The 19861-nt window shown below is 36.4% G+C and overlaps 2 protein-coding genes across 2 annotated transcripts; both read left to right on the top strand.

The window, feature by feature from the left end:
* The first annotated feature begins 10538 nt into the window (after nucleotides 1–10538).
* Nucleotides 10539–13875, top strand: LOC132607846 (uncharacterized). Its single transcript, XM_060321922.1, has 8 exons — nucleotides 10539–10916; nucleotides 11032–11097; nucleotides 11194–11639; nucleotides 11687–12417; nucleotides 12522–12868; nucleotides 12978–13091; nucleotides 13292–13537; nucleotides 13693–13875. The coding sequence occupies exons 1-8, from the start codon at nucleotides 10539–10541 to the stop codon at nucleotides 13873–13875; spliced, it is 2511 nt and encodes an 836-aa protein (XP_060177905.1).
* A 115-nt stretch (nucleotides 13876–13990) lies between these two features.
* LOC132607845 (uncharacterized) lies at nucleotides 13991–14575 on the top strand. Its single transcript, XM_060321921.1, has 2 exons — nucleotides 13991–14327; nucleotides 14454–14575. The coding sequence occupies exons 1-2, from the start codon at nucleotides 13991–13993 to the stop codon at nucleotides 14573–14575; spliced, it is 459 nt and encodes a 152-aa protein (XP_060177904.1).
* Nucleotides 14576–19861: the final 5286 nt, after the last annotated feature.

Below are 19861 nucleotides of genomic sequence, written 5' to 3'. Positions count from 1 at the left end.
TTTTTGAGCCTTGTGAAACTCTTTCTAGGTTTTATTCCTATTCTATTATTTTTCTTTACATTGAACCCTATGTTATTCATGAATTCTAGCTTCCATTCTCGAATCATGTGTAACTAAACACCTTAATTCTGGGGTTGTGGTTTAGCCATGAATATTGACGTTTGACAAGTATTTTAATCTTAGTAGCTTGTTCATAGGCAATTGTTTCTTTATTTCTGTGCTTAATTGCTTGATTTTCTGCGCAACAGTTGAGCTCTATTTACTAATTCATATACGTGCTTGGGAAAGACATTTTTAGTTTGGAGAAGGAGTAAAGAGATTGTGATCTGATTATCCATATAGTTGGGCTAGGATTTGTGACTAGGATAGGAATATACTTAGCTACCGCAATCAATTACATACTGTGCTCTTATTGCGTTCTTGATAAGTCAAGATCATAGGAATATAGGAGGCGAATTATCTTGAATCGGCGAGTAGTGATTGGGAAGAATACTACGAGATTAATAATCCGGTTAATTTGCAATTGTGAACAAAGTTACTAAGGTAGGACACTTGAATGACTCAATAGGATTGGTGAACCAACCACGACCCTAAAATATTTCTAAAATCTTGATAAAAGCAACTCTCAAAGACGTTCATAGCACAATTCTAGTTTACATTGTTAGTTATTTAGTTTTCAGCATTAACTTAAAAAACAAACAAAGCTTTTATTCATTACTTGCATAATTAATAGCAATAGTTTATTTTCATGAAAGTAATTGTCATAAGTCTCTGTGGGTTCGACATCCGATTTTATATAATTACTATATTACTTGTACGACTATGTACACTTGCGTGTGCATTTGGACGCAACACTTTGAACTTAATTTCTCCCAAAACCAAGCTCTAGAACTTGAGTTATAGAGGAATGAAATATTTTCCCGATTTTTAGATATTTACACTGCCAGGGGTCTCGGAAAAGCGACCCCTAGTTCGCAAATGCGAACAACTCTTGCCTCTACCCGCTTCACAAGTGCGAGCCTTGCAAATGTAAGCATACCCTCACAAAAGCAAAGACACCAGACACTAGAAAAATCTGATTGTGACCAAGTCCCGCTACAACACTTAAATCTTATTCGGAATCTCCCGGACACAAAGCAAATATACACTTCTATCATAAAACACGCTGCAGACTCACTCGCGAACTCACAATTCCAAAAAGAAGTCATCTTGACTTTGGGTTGACCAAGGTCAGCTCCAAAACATCAAAATCCTAACTTTCCGACCCAAATCATATCTGAACACCTCAGAACCCAATCCATCTATCCCACCAAGTCAAAATCACATTCCAAACCTAACGGAACTATCAAAATTCTATTTCAGACATGCTTACTTAAAATTCAACTATTAGTCAAAGTTTTCCCAAAATCACGCTTAAAAACTAAAAACTTAGGATTTTCACTCTGATATACTAATCAGATTGCCTCAATAACTGTGTCACTCATCCACACAAGTCAAAATGCTAAACTAAAGCTAAGGGAAGGTTTGTTTAGGGAAAAACATGAAAATCACTAGAAACGACCTATCAGGTCGTTACACCAACACTTAGACAATCATTCTACAATCAATGGGAGTGATAAAGATTAAAACTTGATCAATTTCTAGGGTTCCCACCCTTTTTCATGAAAAATAGGGTTTATGATTAGAATCATATTCTTTGCAACATGGTTGCAATCCCAACAGATTTTGGTGGTTTAGATTCATCCTACTACCCTTCCCATCTAATTAGAAACACCAATAAGGCATGAAATACTTACCTTAGAAGAAATCCCCCAAACTTCTACCTCATTGATCCTTGGTGAACTTCAACAATCTAGGAATTCAATAATGTTTTGTGTTAATCCTTGTTAACGTAATGAATGTCCATCGGAATTGAGTAGGAACTCACCTTGGATGGTTTGGAGAAGTCCTAGGATGTTTTTCTCCTCAAAAGCTGGCAAAAATGAAGTGAGGTTTATAATCTCAATAAATCTTGTATTTATAGTTTTTGGCCCAACATGCGATAGACGGCCGCCACATGCAGTCTGCATATCGAACATGCGTTTCATATGTTGGCCCGCAGGTGAACTCCTGAACCAAGTCAAAATTGGCTTCTGAGATCTCCAACATACAGACCATATGTTCAATATGCGGCCCGTATGTGGCCACCACAGATCAACTTCAGAGAACTGGAATGCTAACATTTTCAGTTTCAACAGATGGTATAACATGTGACAATGCATTTGGATGGTAATATATATATGGTATTGTTCTTCGAGTTTCTTTTTCCCGGTTGTTGGTGTATCTCTTTTCTAATGAATGATATCTTCTAATTTCATGTTGTCCATCTATTTGAAATAAAATAATTCTCAGTGGAGCTCATACAAATTATGGTAAATTTCTAATCTTTAATTAGAAGGAGAGGATGTCTCCTTCTAATTATTGATTGGAAATCATGAAATATGTTTTTTTTCTCGTCTTATATGATTATTGACATTACTCAACCCGGAAGATGATATAGTTGTCCTTCAGGTACAAATATATTCCTTCTTCCATTTTGTTCCTATCCTTGAGAGGTGGCGAGCAAAATTAGCTTCCAATTAAGTCCTTAAAGCATGCCTACTCCCTAGATTACCTTGTAAAGCCTCTTCTTAAACCTTTGTTTTATGTAAATTCATCCTGATTTATAGGTCTGAATCTTTGATGAAACATGTTTCCGGAGTTGTTTCTCTACTAATAATTCTGAATTAATTTAAGGTGCTAAACAAATTTAATGATTGGATATCAGCACCGCCAGTTTCAGACACATTCCTATGCAACATCATAGGTATGCTATAGGTATGCAATTTACTTTTAACTTTCATCATTTTTACACCTCTACTTAAGTTGTTCATCTCTATTAGTTATTGAAAGATTTTATGAAACGAAGCATATGAGTCAACCGTGCACCATGTCATAAATAACTCTAGCAAATATTGTGTTTGTATGGCATATTTTTATGAGGTTAAAGTCTTTCTTTTTCTTTTGACAATCAAAGTAACAGAGCCAGGACACAATAAGGTTCTTCTATTTCATAAAAGAAACACTTGGGTTTCTTGAAGCCTGGTTCTTTTCCCAAGAACTTCATTTATTTTTTTTAACCGGGCATTTAGGTACTAGTTGCTATGTTCATGCTTTGGACAATGTTACCAAGTTTTATCACACTCCAATCTGCAGTAGTCTCCATAATTTTAAGGTGGCTTTCTTGGTGCAATTAAGAGAATTGAATTTGATAAATTGATCAATCACCAACTTTAAATTGATTTTCTTTTATCATTCTTTGCTAACCTGAATTGCACTGAAATAAAGTTTAATGAGTTATACATATCATGCCTTAAAGGGTACCCTATATGCAAGTAAGAGAAAACACATGCCTTTATATCCGATTCCATGTCTTCTAACAATATTTCTTCTGCCACCACTAAAGGAAAAGAAGGGCATCTATTAAAATAATGATGCGCAGAGGACGATGGATAAAGTTAATTCGTGTTCCTGTCCTGTGGTATTAGAGCCAAACCCCATCAATTTGGAGGAGGAAGCAACTTTTAAGTAAAGAAATTATGTCCAATGCATCTTCATCTTCTAATCTTTTAAATTTATCTAGCCTTGAACATTCTAGTGCAAATGTTAATACGTCTACTACTCTTTCAAAAACCTGTTCAAAAAAATATGATTACTTGTATGAAGCAGAAATCTTAAACGAAAAAAAATAGAGTCTAGTTATTTGCCGTTAATAAATCCTAGTCTAGTTATTTGCCGTTAATAAATCCTTATTCCAGTTTTGCTTAAAAATAAAAAAAAAAAACAATTTCTCCATGGTCACAAGTCCGCTCTTTGGTCAAACTTAGGCCAAAATGTGTGAGAGAATATGTTGCTAGTTATAAACTTGACCAACATCCCATTTATGCAAAACAAAGAGAACAATTCATCACATTACAAATCCCCGAAGAATTTCCAAAGCAATGGAAAAATCATGGTTTCACTCATATACACTTTGGTGATGTCCGGATAGCCTTGACTTATCATGGCCGAAAAGGACTACCAGTTATTGCAAGGATTTCTCTCCTTGGTACTCAAGATACCTGGTATCAAGGAAAGAAATCCTTGCAACAACTGGTTTTCCTTCTCGACCATGATAAGTCAAGGCTATCCGGACAGCACCAAAATTTATATGAGTGAAACCATAATTTTTCCATTGCTTTGGAAATTCTTCGGACATTTACAAGGTGATGAATTGTTCTCTTTGTGTTGCATAAATGGGATGCTGGTCAAGTTTAGAACTAGCAACATATTTTCTCACACCTTTGGGCCTATGTTGGACCAAAAAACGGATTCGGGACCACAGAGACAATTGTTTTTTTAGCAAAAGTGGAATAAGGATTTATTAACGGCAAATAACTAGACTCTATTTTCTTATTTTGATTTATGATTTTTACGTCATACAAGTAATCATATTTTTTTGAAAGGATTTTGGTAAGAGTAGTAAACATAGTATCATTTGCAGTAGAATGTAAAAGACTAGGCGAACTTAAAAGATTAGAAGATGAAGATACAGTTGACATAATTTCTTTACTTAAAAGTTGCTTCCTCCTCTAAAATGATGAGGTTTGGCTCTGTTCCTGTATAGGATCGTGCTCCCTCTTTCCCCTTTGTGCCTAGATAAATCCCTCTATCTATGTAGGTGCTCTCTATATCCCTAAAATGATAAATTAATTCCCCTATTCCAGTGTATATATCTATCTTTCTATTTTTTCGTTCTTCTCCTAATTTGCTCCCAAAAATATAATGCTCTCTATGGTGCTATGTGCTTCTGATTTTTGATGTGTATATCCCAATCTCCTATCAGTGATGTGCAAAGTTTATTGTCCTCCTCTCCAATATATATAAGAGGTGATCCAAGTGTAGTGTGCTGAATAATGGAGAAGGCCAGTGCCGAGTGAGTGATGTGTGGGTAAACCCGTCAACCGGTTCAAACCGGTAAAATCGGAATCGGAACCGGAACCGGTTAACTGTTTATTATATACCGGTCCGGTTTCAAATCGGTAAAATCGGAACCGGACCTGTTAAACCGGTGGAATTAAAAAAACAAAAATATAGCCGTTGGGCAACGGTCCATTTGCAAAAATGGCCGTTGCCAAACGGTCCATTTGCAAAAATGGCCGTTGCCAAACGGTCCCCAACCCATTCCCCCCCCCCCCCCCCCCCCAACCCCTCCAAACTTTTTTTTTAACACTTTAACCCATCCCTCACCCCTATATAAACCCCTTTCCATTTTCATTTTAATCCACACCAATTCACTCTTCTCTTTCTCTCAAATCTCAATCTCTTAATTATAGTTACTTTGCAACAATAAGCCATTTTAAATTTCTCTCAAATAAATATTATAAAGTCTTATTATAGTTTCAATTATTAATTTTGCAATTATAATATTGTTGGTGGAGTTGGTGATTTTGCAACAATCCGAAGTAGCTTTGGTGGATTTGCAATTCTAGTCGCCTTCACTTTGTTGGAAATTAGTCCGGCAATTTGATACCTTCGTTCGAACTATATGTTTATTTTTCTCAATTTAATTTACGCAATTTAATTTGTTGCAATTATTTTCTTGTGATTTATTTGAGTGTGATTTAAATTAATTCTATTGAATAATGGCGAAGAGATTTAGACGTGGTGCCAGTAGTAGTGGTATTGTTAGGCGTGGGCTTAATGAGGAAACATTTGTGGAAGAAACACCTAATTTAATTATTGATGTTGGTGGAAATAATCCAATTTTAGGTCATGAGGCAATGCAACAACATTATACCGACACTTTTAATGAAATTGAATGATGATGATGATGATGAAACACAAGCCCCCGAAAATCCCATAGGAGATACATGTCCTGCACAATCACATACACAAGACAAACCGCCTAGAACTCGTAAGTCAACCGCTAAAATTTGAAAATTTATGACTAAGGATAGGGAAAGCCAAACAGCTAAATGTACCCTATGTGGACAAGTATTTACTTTTAAGCAAAAAACTAGTAAGGATGGTGGAACGGGTACACTAAATGCTCATATGAGAAAGAAACATATGGATGTTTGGGGAGAGCAAACGGGTTCAAATGTGGGGGGTATTCAAATGATGAAAGACCCACGAACCGGTAAAAATTTTAAGTATGACAGGAAAAAAGAGCGTGTAGAAATAGCTAAAATGGTAGCTTATGATTGTTTACCATTTTCCTTTCCTTCGGGTTTGGGGTTTGTTACTTACATTCAACGTTGTTGTAATCTGTTATTTGAGGGTATTCCTAGAAGTACTTGTAGAGCGGATGTTATAGATTTGTATAAAAAAAATATAGATTTTATTTGCGCCATGTATTTAATTCTTTAAATTGTAATGTTTCTCTTACCGCTGATTTGGGTCTTAGTCTTAACAAGTTAGAGTTTTTTGCTATTATATGTCATTGGGTTGATGACAATTGGGTTATGCAAAAAAGAATTATATCTTTTTTATATGATGAAGGAAAAGATCGTCACGATGGTAAATTTTTAGCGGATTCAATGTCTACTATTATGAGATTTTTTTAACATTTATACAAAAACACTTTGTATTGCTTTAGATAATGCTTCTAATAATACAAAGGAATATACCTAAAATATACTAAGAATATACTTATAATATATAGTATACATATAACTTAAACATATATATATATATATATTAAGTTATATGCTTAAGTTATACTACATATACCTAAAATATAATAAGAATATACTTATATATATACCTTAAGTTATTGAATATACCTTAAGAATATACTAGAATATACTTATATATAACCTAAGTATATTGATATATATAAGTATATTTTTACTATATTTTAGGTATATGTAGTATAACCTAAGAATATAACTTAATATATATATATATATATATATATATATATATATATATATATACACGTATATGCTGTATTGCTGACTTGCTGTTAGCCTGTTAGTCAGTAAATATATAAACTTTACTTATAAACTTATATAACATATGTAAATATACCTACAATATACTAATAAATACTATAATATATATATACTATACAAAAAAAAAAAAAAAGGGTTTGGACGTGTTTGAACCGGACTGGTTCCGGTTTCGGGTTTTTAACCTGTAAGCCGGAATCGGTGGCCGGTTCCAATTTTTTAACCGGAAACCAGCCGGTTTGTTAACCAGTTACTGGTCTGGTTCGGTTCAAACCGGTTAACACGTTTATGTGTGGGCAGGTGAGGAGTGCCCATCACATGTGGTCCCAAAGTTTGTTAGGATACGATAGATTTAATGCGTGACAAACCTAATTTCTATTCATGCTTACCTTGTGTTAGAAAAAAAAAAGTGATGAGAAAAATATGATGTTTTTTCTCTGAATTGAACTGATTTTCATTGGTTTCATGGGGGACCCACATAGGTTCAAGAGGGTACAAATTGTTGGGATCCAAATAACAGGGCGTCATGCGCAAGATTATAATTGCAAACATTGAACGATAATAAATCAGGAACAAATAAAATATACCAAAAATACATAAAATTATTTAATGATTTGGTCAAGTGACCTACGTATTAGAAAACTAATATAAGGAAGCATAAACTCTATAGGGAGAATAATCTCCCCCTAAACAAGACTCTTTAATGACTAAATTGTGGATGCTATTGTGTTGTGTTATATGAGAAAGATTCTTCAATTTATAGAGGTCCAAAACATTTTCCTCCATGAAAAGGACTAACCAAATATGAAAGAGAATTATATTTTCTTTTCAGGAAAAGTAACAAGATTATGATTATACTTTGACTTTCCTTTCAGAAAAAAGTAAAACTCAAATATGATAAGAAAATCAGGATAAAACCCTAACACAAATGAACCCGCTTTTTTGAATAGCTGCAACAAAAGCTCATATTTTTCATTGTTTTGATGCTTTAATTAAATCCCACATAATACATTGATGTTGCGCACCCTGTGTACTGCACATGTTCCCGTGCATAGTTTTGGTTCTTCACCATGTAGTTTATTCTTCTTCTTCTTCTTCCTTTTTTAAGATAATGATCTACGTTGTTTCTTATTTGATTTTATATTTGATCTCTTTACTCAAATTCTATAGGATTATTCTACATTTTATTTCACTTCAAAATAACTACAATTTCTACAAAGAGAAATCTTATATTATTATTTTATCTAAAATATGCAAGCGCAATCATCGATAACTTATACTAATTAATTTGTTAGTTCCTCTTAAATTGCTAAAGTGTTTATTAATATTACGTTGAAATTGTTAGTTTACTTTATAAGCTCTCTTCTCATATAACTTGAATTAGTTTAGTTTATATATCTCTTTATTTTTTGTTATTTTATTTGTAAATAAACAACTTTAATTTTTATCAATAAGAATTTATTTTAAGATTTTGACAAGTTTCATAGAGTTTAATCACTTTCTAAATTGGGTAAATAATTTATTTGTTAAAGTTTAACAAATTGTAAAATTGTTGATTTTGTGGTAGTATTATGGCTCCAGCCCCTCCCCCCCCCCCCCCCCCCCCCCTCGGCCAAACAAAAAAAGGAGTGTTGCACAAATTTCACTTGCCAATTACATCTTTTTTGTTGATTAATGTCATCTTACTTACCCCGCTTGTGTAAAGTTCTAGATCCGCCACTAAATATAACATAGAAGTCACCACTTACTAATCATGGAGAGTCTACCATCGGAAAAATATGGAATAATCATCCCGTATTCATACACAATATTGAATTATGCTTGATAAAATATTGAAACATAAAAATAAAAAATAAAAAGTTACCATTTTAATGTCATACATTTCTTCCACTTATTGCATCTAAACAGATGCACTCATGTGAAATCTGTTACACCCCGTAGTTCTGTACGTTGAGATTTATAGGTGTTGGTTGTTTAAGGTATGGACTCTGGAGTTGCCTTCAAGGATATATACGATTGAATGCGCTTATCTTATGGTTATGAGGGTTTAAGTTCATATAATAAGCTACGAAAGGATTGGAGGAAAAGTGAATCTAGAAAATTAATATCTACCAAGGGGTTATCATTACAAAGATATAGAAGAAACAAGGGGTGGAAAAAATCAGTGCAGCAATATCTACCAAGGGTGTTATCAAGTGGTACTGTGGTAACTTATCCTGCTAACAAGGGGCAGTACCAGAACAAAGGGAAACCAACTGGAAGGGATGATGGTCATAAACAAGTGAAGGTATCAAATAAATTTGAGATATTGAACCAAGGAGCTGATGATGTTGATGTTAGGAGGCTGGAAAATAGTCATGAGGAGCATGTCACTAATGAAGAGGTGGCTGCAGTACAAGGGGTAATAGCTGAAAGTATAGATGACAAGGAGGAGCATAATAAGATGCATGCTGGTGTGGATGTTGCATACTTGTGTTTAGATAAATGCCAAGGTACAAATGAAAATAAGTCATCGGAGGAAGGTGAAATGCATGAGTATGAAACTGACAAGAGTGGAACTGAGCACAATGTAGTAGTTATTGCCAAAGTACAACAATCTAATGATGATTCTGTTCAAATAGAAAGTGATACTCCACAGCTGAATGGCAAAATAAAAGATTTGGAGGTCAAAAAAGATTGTGACTTAAAGGTTTCTCATGAATGTAATGAATATGAGAATATAAAAGTTACTGCAGATGATCAAATGTCTGAACTGGTACAGAGAAGAGTTGGAGAACCTGATCAGCAACTGGGAGTTGAAAAAGGGGGTGGCAAGGATGCAGATGAACATGTTTCTCAAAGGTTGGATAGTAATAGAAGTCATGGTGGAAATGAGGCTTCTGAAAATCAGGTGTCTGAATGTACTCAACCAGGTGATGTGTATTTGAATGATGGCCTTGTTGACAAGATGCAACATAGGACTGGTTTCATGGACCAGGAGGAGTCTAGTCAGGCATTAATTCTGAAGGATAATGTTGTTGAGGAGGTACTTAGTTCTAGATGTAACTTGCAGTTGATTGGCTATTATCCAGAGAAAGTTACTGATGCTGAATATGGGAATTTAGCTTTGGCTATTATTCCTGATATGACAGAGATGCATCCTTTGAATCTTGTTGAAAGGGTATCACCAAATAAAGTTTTACATCAATTAGTTTCTCACAAGTTACAGGAGGAACATGATCAGTTAAAACTGATCAACAACAAGAAGGAAGATGCTGAGAGTGCTGCTATTAATATGAAACTACAACAGATGTGTGTAGAAGCAGGACTATCTCCAAAATCACAAAGCAAAGTGCCAAGGAAAGGAAGAAAGCAAAATCCTGAAGTTCAACAAGTTGGGAGGTTTGCAACAAGGAGTCATATCAAGAAGTCTGTTAAATGATTGTTAAAACTTTATTCTGGAATATAAGATCAGTCAAGTCCCAACAAGCATTTCATAGAGTTCAAATGTTACATAAGCATCACAAGTTCTTTTTGATAGCTCTGATGGAACCTTTTCAACATCAGAGGCAAATTCAGAAATACAGAAGGAAACTTGGAATGCCTTATGCTGGTTCCAACTGTAATGAAAAAATCTGGTTCTTTGTTCAACATAATGTTGATGTTGAGATTCTATTGGCTACTGAGCAATCTATTACTGTAAAGCTGCAGTTCCAAGAGTATAGTAAGGATATGGTGGTCACAATGGTGTATGCTAAATGTTCTGAAGTGGAGAGACTGCAGTTGTGGGACAATCTATACCTCTTAGCTAGTAATATGACATCTCCCTGGTTGGTTGGTGGAGATTTCAATGTTTTATTGAATGAAGAAGAAAAAATAGGAGGACAACAGTTTTGCCACAAGAATATGAAGATTTTGCCTTTTGTTTGAATTCTTGTAAACTACATGAGATGCCTTTCAAAGGGAGTCCTTTCACTTGGTGGAATGGTAGGGCTTATTTAAGAGATTGGATAGGATGCTTTATAATCATATCTTTCAGAATTGGTTTGGACAACTAGAAGTGGAACATTTGTCAAGGATTGGTTCTGATCATGCACCATTACTTGTATCATGTGGAGATCAAGTGCAAAAGTTTATCAAACCTTTCAGATTTCTCAAATTCTGGGTGGAACATGATAATTTTCTTGATTTTGTTAAGCAGCAATGGGATACAGTCTTAACTGATGATGCATTTATGTCATTTAAGCTCAAGATGAAGAAACTGAAAACTGCCTTAAGTACTTGGAGTAAGACTACTTTTGGGGACATTTTTAAACAACTTGTTATAAGAGAGGAAATAGTTAAGATTAAAGAGCAGTTGTTTGAAGAAAATCCATTAGAAGAAAATATAATGGTCATGCAAAGGGCACAGGCAGAACTTATACTATATCTTCATTATGAGGAGGAATTCTGGAGGCAAAAAGCCAGGATGGACTGTTTTTCTGAAGGTGATAAGAATACAAGATATTTCCATAGCCTGGTAAAAGGAAGAAGAAAGAGAATTCAGATCAGGAGGATAAAAGATAATGATGGTAATTGTCTTGAGGATGTTGATAGTGTTGCTGCACAAGCTGCCAATTTTTCCATAAGCAATTTACTCATGAGGAGGTTAGTGAAGACTCACCAATACTTAATAACATTCAAGAGCTGATCAGAGAGGAGGATAATATTTTACTTGCTGAGCAACCTACCATGGAGGAAGTACAGAAGGCTGTATTTGAATTAAATGGAGATAGTGCCTGTGGTCCTGATGGTTTCTCTGGTATATTTTATCAAAAGTGTTGGGAGGTGATAAAGGCAGATGTATGTAGTGTGGTTAAAGCTTTCTTTGAAGGACAAACTCTTCCAAAATCAATAACTCACACACATCTGGTTTTACTGCCAAAGAAGAATGTTGTTGACACATTCTCTGATATGAGGCCTATAAGTCTTAGTAATTTTATCAATAAGGTCATATCCAGAGTAGTACATGACAGAATAGATAAGCTACTTACAAGGGTGATATCTTCAAATCAGTCTGGTTTTGTAAAGGGCAGAAATATAATTGAGAATGTGTTGTTGACACAGGAAATTGTTACTGATATAAGGAAGAGGGGAAAACCAGCAAATGTTGTAATTAAGCTGGATATGGAAAAAGCATATGATAGGGTCTCATGGTTATATATCTGTAAAGTCATGGGAAAAATGAGATTTTCTCCATTCTTCATTGATCTGATATGGAGGCTGTTGGCAAATAATTGGTATTCAGTCCTTTTAAATGGCCAGGCATATGGTTTCTTTCATTCTACAAGGGGTGTCAAGCAAGGAGATCCACTTTCTCCTGCTTTCTTCATCATTGCTGCAGAAGTTCTTTCAAGGGCCTTAAATTCTTTGTTTGATCAGTCTGGTTTTGTGGGATATGGGATGCCAAAGTGGAGTGCTGATCTGAATCATCTGGCATATGCAGATGATACAATCATTTTCTCATCAGCTGATAGCCAATATTTACAGATGATCATGGCATTATTCAGGAATATGAGAAATTATCTGGACAGATGATAAACAAGAGAAAAAGTTCTTTCTATTTGTTCAGCAAGGTATCACAGGAGTTAAGTGAGCAGGTAGAAACAATAACAGGATTTGTGAGAGGACACTTTCCTTTTACATATCTTGGAGTTCCCATTACTCATGCCAGAAAAAAGAAGGTGGATTATACTGAATTATTGAAGAAAATCAAAGACAGGTTACAAACTTGGAAGGGCAAGTTACTATCCTATGGAGGTAAAGCAGTGCTGATCACTAGTGTGCTTCAAAGTATTCCAATTCATGTTTTATCTGCTATAAGACCTCCTAAATGTGTTATAAAGGAACTACATAGGATCTTTGCCAGGTTCTTTTGGAATAATGAGGATGGAAGATGCAGACACTGGGCAGCTTGGTTAAACATGTGCATTCCCAAACATGAAGGTGGTTTGGGTTTCAGTTCTATCTATGACACATCCAAAGCTCTATGTGCTAAACTCTGGTGGAAGTTTAGAACCACTAGCTCTCTTTGGGCTAATTTCATGTGGAATAAATACTGTAAAAAACAAATTCCTCAGGTGGTTCAATGGAAGGGAGGGTCACAAGTCTGGAAGATGATGTTGGAGGCAAGGGAAAGTATAGAACAAGAAATCTAGTGGGAGCCAAAGATTGGAAGTTCAAACATTTGGTTTGAAAATTGGACTAAGCTAGGTGCTCTTAATTATGTGGTTCCCCAGTCCTGGCAAATCAATGAGCAGGTTGAAGATGTTTCAGAACTTATGACAGATGGAAAATGGAATATTAGCAAACTAATGCAGCTGTTTCCTGAGGATATTGTGCAGCATATAATACAGGAAATTGACATTAAGTATGCATCAAATGAATGGGATATACCTTGGTGGATGATGACAAGCACAGGCAAGTTTACAGTAAGCAGTGCATGGCAATTACTGAGACAAAAAGCTAATGTGATAGTGCCATTTCAGAATATGTGGATTAAAGGGGTGCCTTTTAAAATTTCATTCTTCATGTGGAGATTGTGGAAGTTTAAAGTCCCAATTGATGAAGTGGTGGCAAGTATTGGTATTCCATTAGTCTCAAAGTGTTGCTGTTGTCAAAATGCTCAGATAGAGACTATAAATCATATGTTTCTATGTAGGGAATTGGCTACAAAGGTCTGGAGATACTTCAATATGGGGGCAGGACTGAGCATGAACTGTGTTCAGGTCAAGCAAGCTATAAGAAGTTGGTGGGAAGCAAAATGCCATTTCAAAATGAAGACCATATACAAAGCAGTGTCTGCTTTTATAGTGTGGGAATTATGGAAGTGGAGAAACAATAGGCTTCATGGTGGAAATATGAATCTGAATAGAGTGCTATATGACATAAATATGAACATTCATATGTTATGTAAAGTTCAGTTCCCTAGGATGAACATTCCAACTATATGGCACCAGATGGTTCAATTCTTTGAAGGATATAAGCCTACTGTCATTTGTAGAATTATTGAATGGAAGAGACCTGCACCTGGAATTTACAAGTGCAATACAGATGGAGCTGCTAAAGGAAATCCAGGTCCAAGTTCTGCTGCCTTTTGTATAAGAAATGAAAAGGGAGATCTGGTGTATGTAGCTGCAAAAACTTTGGCAGATGGAACAAATATTGTGGCTGAGGCTGAGGTTATTAGATTGGGACTGAGGCACTGTGTGGTAAAACAGCTTTTTCCAGTGATCATAGAGACAGATTCCATGACCATGAATATGATTCTAAATGATGAATGGAAGGTTCCTTGGAGTATCTCAATGTTGGTGGATGATATCAAGAGGATGATGGCTGATCACACAGTTTCTATGGAGCATATACATAGAGAAGGAAATGGGCTTGCAGATTTTTTAACTAACTTTGTTTTTGGTTTTGCAGGATCAGTTCAGTTTCATAACTTTCAGGAATTGCCAAGTCAAGCTAAGAGGATTTTGAATTTGGAGAAGAGAGGAATTCCATACTTGAGAATGAGAACCATTCAAGATAAAGCACCAGATTGATATCATCACTGAGCACAGTTTGTCACCTGATTATGAGTATTTGCAGCATCTGTATTAGGGTGGTATTAGTGTGCTTGGCAGGCTCATTCCTTGGTTCAAATGTTGTGATACACATGATTAAAGTAGCAGGCTGTGATAATTATGGATCAAATACTATACAAACCTGGTCTCATGATAAAGATTAAGCTGAACATTGACAGATTTCAATGACAAGCAGACTGATAAGCAACAGATGCAGATTCAAATGTTGTATGCACTAGTATGGATAGTACACATATCTAGTCTAGGATGTATGCTCCTTTGACACTGATGCAGATTTGAAAGTGGTTTTGGCTCCCATATAGATGATGGTTTGGACAGAAGATCACAGCAGTTTTAAGATGCCTGAAGAATGATTCAAACGATTTGAAAATGCCACCTGTGAGACTTGAAGGTGTGATAGATATTATCAAGTCAAGGCTTTTTTGAATAGCTGTTAATATTCTGTTCAAATTCATAGTCTGTATTTCCATGTTCAACTTTTCCTTTCCTTTTCATTTCTTTTTTTGGTTCATTCATTTATTTGATCAATCACTTTTGTATTGATATGTACATATTTTCTTTATCAATAAATTTCCACCTTTATGGTGGCTTTGATTAAAAAAAAAAAAGAATCTAGAAAATTAAGTTTGTTGGACTTTGGAGAAAATATGAGGGGCAATTTTGGTCCAAATTAGAGAAAGAATATCTTTTAGTATATGAGGAGTTTTGGAGCAAAGCAAAATCCTAAATTGAAGTTCATGAAGTCTAGTTTCCAACGCAATAAACCGTTTGTTGATAGGACATCGGAATAGACAGTTATGGATGTTACAAGTTAGGCCACCAGAGTAGAAATTAACCCTTCGTCAACGCGACCAAAGGGCCGCGAATGCGAAGAGGGGAAGGGATTAAACCTTCGCGAACGCGACCCAAGGCCGCGAACGCAAAGGGTAAATTTTGAGTCAGTGGAAACAGACTTAAACACCTTATATAAGGGGCAAACCTCCTTCATTTTCACCCAAAATATTTCCCAAAGCTCAACAAACATATAGTTGTGAGTATATATCATAAAGTTGAGGGTAACATGCAATTATGATTATAGCATCGTTTTGCGGTGGATTTCAGCTTGGATTCAAAGTAAATATTGAAGATCTTGCTGATCTAGTGAGAATAAGGTATGAATCTATCCTTATTAATATTAATTTCAGTTTATTTACAGTGATAAAGTTATTAAATAGTCGTATAACAAGTTGGTTAGTTGAGAAACTTTGAAAAAATCGTGAGGGATGTTGTCATGACCCAGATAGGGACCGTGACGGGTACCCGGGGCTAGCCACCGAGCACCACTCGTACTACTACTTATCTTGCTCATTTAAGGGTCTTTTACTAGCTCTATACTCAAATTGTAGGAAAATCATATTTTATATGGAAACATAAATACTTTTTAAATACATTTGCCTCTCGGCCATCAAAGTAATATATACATATAATAGCATCTCGTGAGACCATCTAACCCACACTGCGTATCTACGAGCCTCTATTGGAGTACTAAACATAAGGACGGGACAAGATCCCGTCATGCCAAAAAATACATATACATGAATATACACAAAAGAATCGTCATAAGCACCTCCGAACAAAGGAGTGCTTTCAATCGGCTGACAGCTACTGCTGGTCTGGGTCGAGCTCTCCTCCCTGTCTACCTGTGGGCATGAACACAGCGTCCAAAGAAAACGGACGTCAGTACGAACATTGTACTGAGTATGAGAGGCATAAACAAAGAAATAGAACAATGACATAATGGAAATATCAATATGGAACATCTATATCTGACGGTCATGCATAAAGAATTAAGTCATGCTGTCTTACTCATACTCATCATCGTATCATGTATGCACAATGTATAAGCTGCCCGCACATATAGGTGCGGTGTAGTAATGTATAAGCTGCCCATCCATATCAGATCGGTGTGATAATCATAACATTATCTTGCGTCCAGGCCTCCCGCGTCCGGGGTATCATCTCATGCCGCCCACTAGTGGTGTCTGCCCATGCCATTTGGCCATGGTGTATCGTATAGTTGCCCGCCTTAGCGGTGACTGCCCGGCCAACTAGGCGCGGTGTTATATCATCATCATACATACTCATCATAATATGCTTATCATGACATACTTATCATAATACATGCATAAGGTTTATAAACAACTTTACTTTATCGGGGTGACGTAAGGTCGTGATTTCCCCCGATTTCATTATGGAGCAATTATCGACATCCTGCCTCACCTTGAAGGAACTGACGTAGAAGGTGAGTGTGAGCAATAAATATTATCATGCCATTTTAGGATCATCATATCATATTTCTTATCTTATGTTACCATTCATAGATATACGCTTTTAGCTTTCCGGAATATAGGAACTAGTGAAGAGGAAGGAAATTCATGCTAGAAGATTCATGCCATTAGAAAGAAGGGACTAGCCTCACATACCTTTGACGTTTAACTAAGCTATCGTTCGCTTGTTCTCCTTCGATATCACGTTTCTACCTTCAAAGAGAATTCGCATTTACGTTAGTTAATCGACTATAATAACGCGCTTCTATTTCTAGGGAAAATTGGGCGGCACTTCCTTTGGTTATACTACTGTTCTCATAGTCTATATCAATTCCCAAACTCTCACAACAACATTCACAATATTACAATCAACAATCATCGTTTATATACATTGACCACAATCCACCATTTCTCTTCAATTTCTCCACATTTATGGTTATAGCTTACTATCGCGCTTCCTCATATCTAGTACTTATTTCATGGCCTAAATGTCATTTATAACGTATTCATAATCACAACACCCCAACATTTATGATTCAATCCAACTACCTTCCAAACATGACACTATTCACCCCTTAACGACCCATTTCCTATGTATTTTTACAACTCAAGTATCTTAACCATCCAATACCTTAAAAAACATTTTTTAGTCATGAAACTTAACTTAGATGATGGTTGAACAAGCCTTGAATGGAATTACTCCTTTAGCACCAAAACCCTACTTCACCCCCCTTGGGTTTTCTTGAGAAAGATGAACTTTGGTGTGATTCTTACACTGGATTTCGTGGGTTTCATGTAGTGGATCACTAATTTCCTTTGGTTATCTTGTGATGAAGAGTAGAGAGTATTCTAGAGGCTTCTTGAGAGAAATATCGTGGAATTGAAATGAATTGGATGAGGTTAGGTCTCTTTTTAATGACTTAAAATCTAATCCGGAATGAACAGTGACTGAAGTGCATAGTGGTCGTAAACCCAGTTTACGGGCCGTATTCTGGTTTACGGGCCGTATATCGTGATCTTATTTAAGCATATCAAAACCAGAAAGGTAAACTGAGGATCATGGCGATTTACGATCGCAGTTTACGGTCCGTATTTCGATTTACAGGCCGTATTCCAAGTCGTATTTAACCATTTGAACATTTGGCAGAAAGTTGAAGTTTTGTATGTTGGAATACGACGTGGTGGTTTACGGGCCGTATACTAGTTTACGGTCCGTATTTCACTTTACGACCAACTGGGCCAAAGTGCGAATCTGCAACTTTCACGTCTTCAGAACCTATAATTAGTCATTGTGGAGCATAACCTTATCCCTTGTTCCCATCGCCTTTGGAATCTTACTTAGGGTTATCAAACATCGTTCCCTTCTCACTAAAACATCGTATACTCGTATTCTTCGTTAGTCTATTCGTTGTACATTCATGGGGAAATTTACGAGGTGTAACATTCTTCCCCCCTTTTGGAACATTCGTCCTCGAATGTTAAACACTCGGGATTCTACGAAAATTTTGCCAGAGTTTTCCCTGTAATTTGGCACTACCAACCTGTCACAACAACCCATAATATCATCGCCTCACAGGGCTACATCACAACATCGACATATCTATGGCCACACGCGACCAAAAGTATGAAAAAATAAGCATACATACCTCATATCGTTGGCGTTTCATATTGAATCTCCTCTGGGGGTTGGAATAAATGCGGGTACTTGGACTTCATCTTCTCTTCTGCCTTCCAAGTCACTTCTTCCCGATTGTTGTTTCGCCATAAGACTTTGACTGAAGCTACCTCTTTATTTCGGAGTCTTCGTACTTGCCTGTCTAAAATAGCGATAGGCACCTCTTCATAGGTTAGCTTTTTTGTTACTTGCACATCATCTATTGGGACAATCTTTGTGGGATCCCCAATACACTTGCGGAGCATCGAAACGTGGAAGACTGGATGGACTGATTCAAGCTTTGAAGGCAAATCCAGTTCATAGGCTACGTGACCCACCTTACGGATAATTCTATAGGGTCCAATATATCTAGGACTTAACTTTCCTCTCTTGCCAAATCTCATCACCCCTTTCATGGGTGATACTTTCAAAAATACCCAATCATTAACCTGGAATTCCAAGTCTCATCGGCGATTGTCCGCATAAGACTTTTGGCGACTTTGGGCTGTCAGCAACCGATCTCGGATCACCTTAACTTTTTCCACCGCTTGTTGAATTAATTCAGGGTCTACTAGTTGTGCTTCCCCTATTTCGAACCATTCAATTGGGGATCTACATTTCCTTCCATATAAGGCTTCATATGGGGTCATTTGAATGCTGGAATGATAACTATTATTGTATGCAAATTCGATTAGCGGCAAATGATCGTCCCAACTTCCACCGAAATCTAGCACACATGCTCGTAGCATATCTTCCAAGGACTAAATAGTGCGCTGGGCTTGTCCATCGGTCTGCGGATGAAATGCCGTGCTGAGCTTCACTCGAGTGCCTAGATCTTCTTGGAAGGACTTCCAGAACTTGGCTGTGAACTGTGCTCCTCTATCTGTGATAATGGATAATGGTATACCATGAAGGCGCACAATTTCCTTGAGATACAACCCCGCATAGTCTTCTGCTGAGTACGTGGTTCTAACTGGAAGAAAATGAGCTGCTTTTGTGAGTCTGTCCACAATCACCCATATGGAATCATACTTGCCGCGGGAACGAGGTAATCCCACAATAAAATCCATGTTGATCACTTCCCACTTCTAAGTAGGGATTTTGATTGCTTGCAATAAGCCTCCTGGCTTTTGATGTTCAATTTTTACTTGTTGGCAATTTGGACACTGTGCTACAAATTCGGCTATGTCTCTCTTCATGCCATCCCACCAATACATCATCTTGAGATCATGATACATTTTAGTTGCACCTGGATGTATAGAATACCGAGAACAATGTGCTTCT

The sequence above is a fragment of the Lycium barbarum genome, chromosome 8, assembly GCF_019175385.1.
Source record: "Lycium barbarum isolate Lr01 chromosome 8, ASM1917538v2, whole genome shotgun sequence".
NCBI lineage: Eukaryota > Viridiplantae > Streptophyta > Magnoliopsida > Solanales > Solanaceae > Lycium > Lycium barbarum.
The sequence above is the reverse complement of the archived record's forward strand: the minus strand, read 5'-3'. Positions and strand labels throughout refer to the sequence as shown.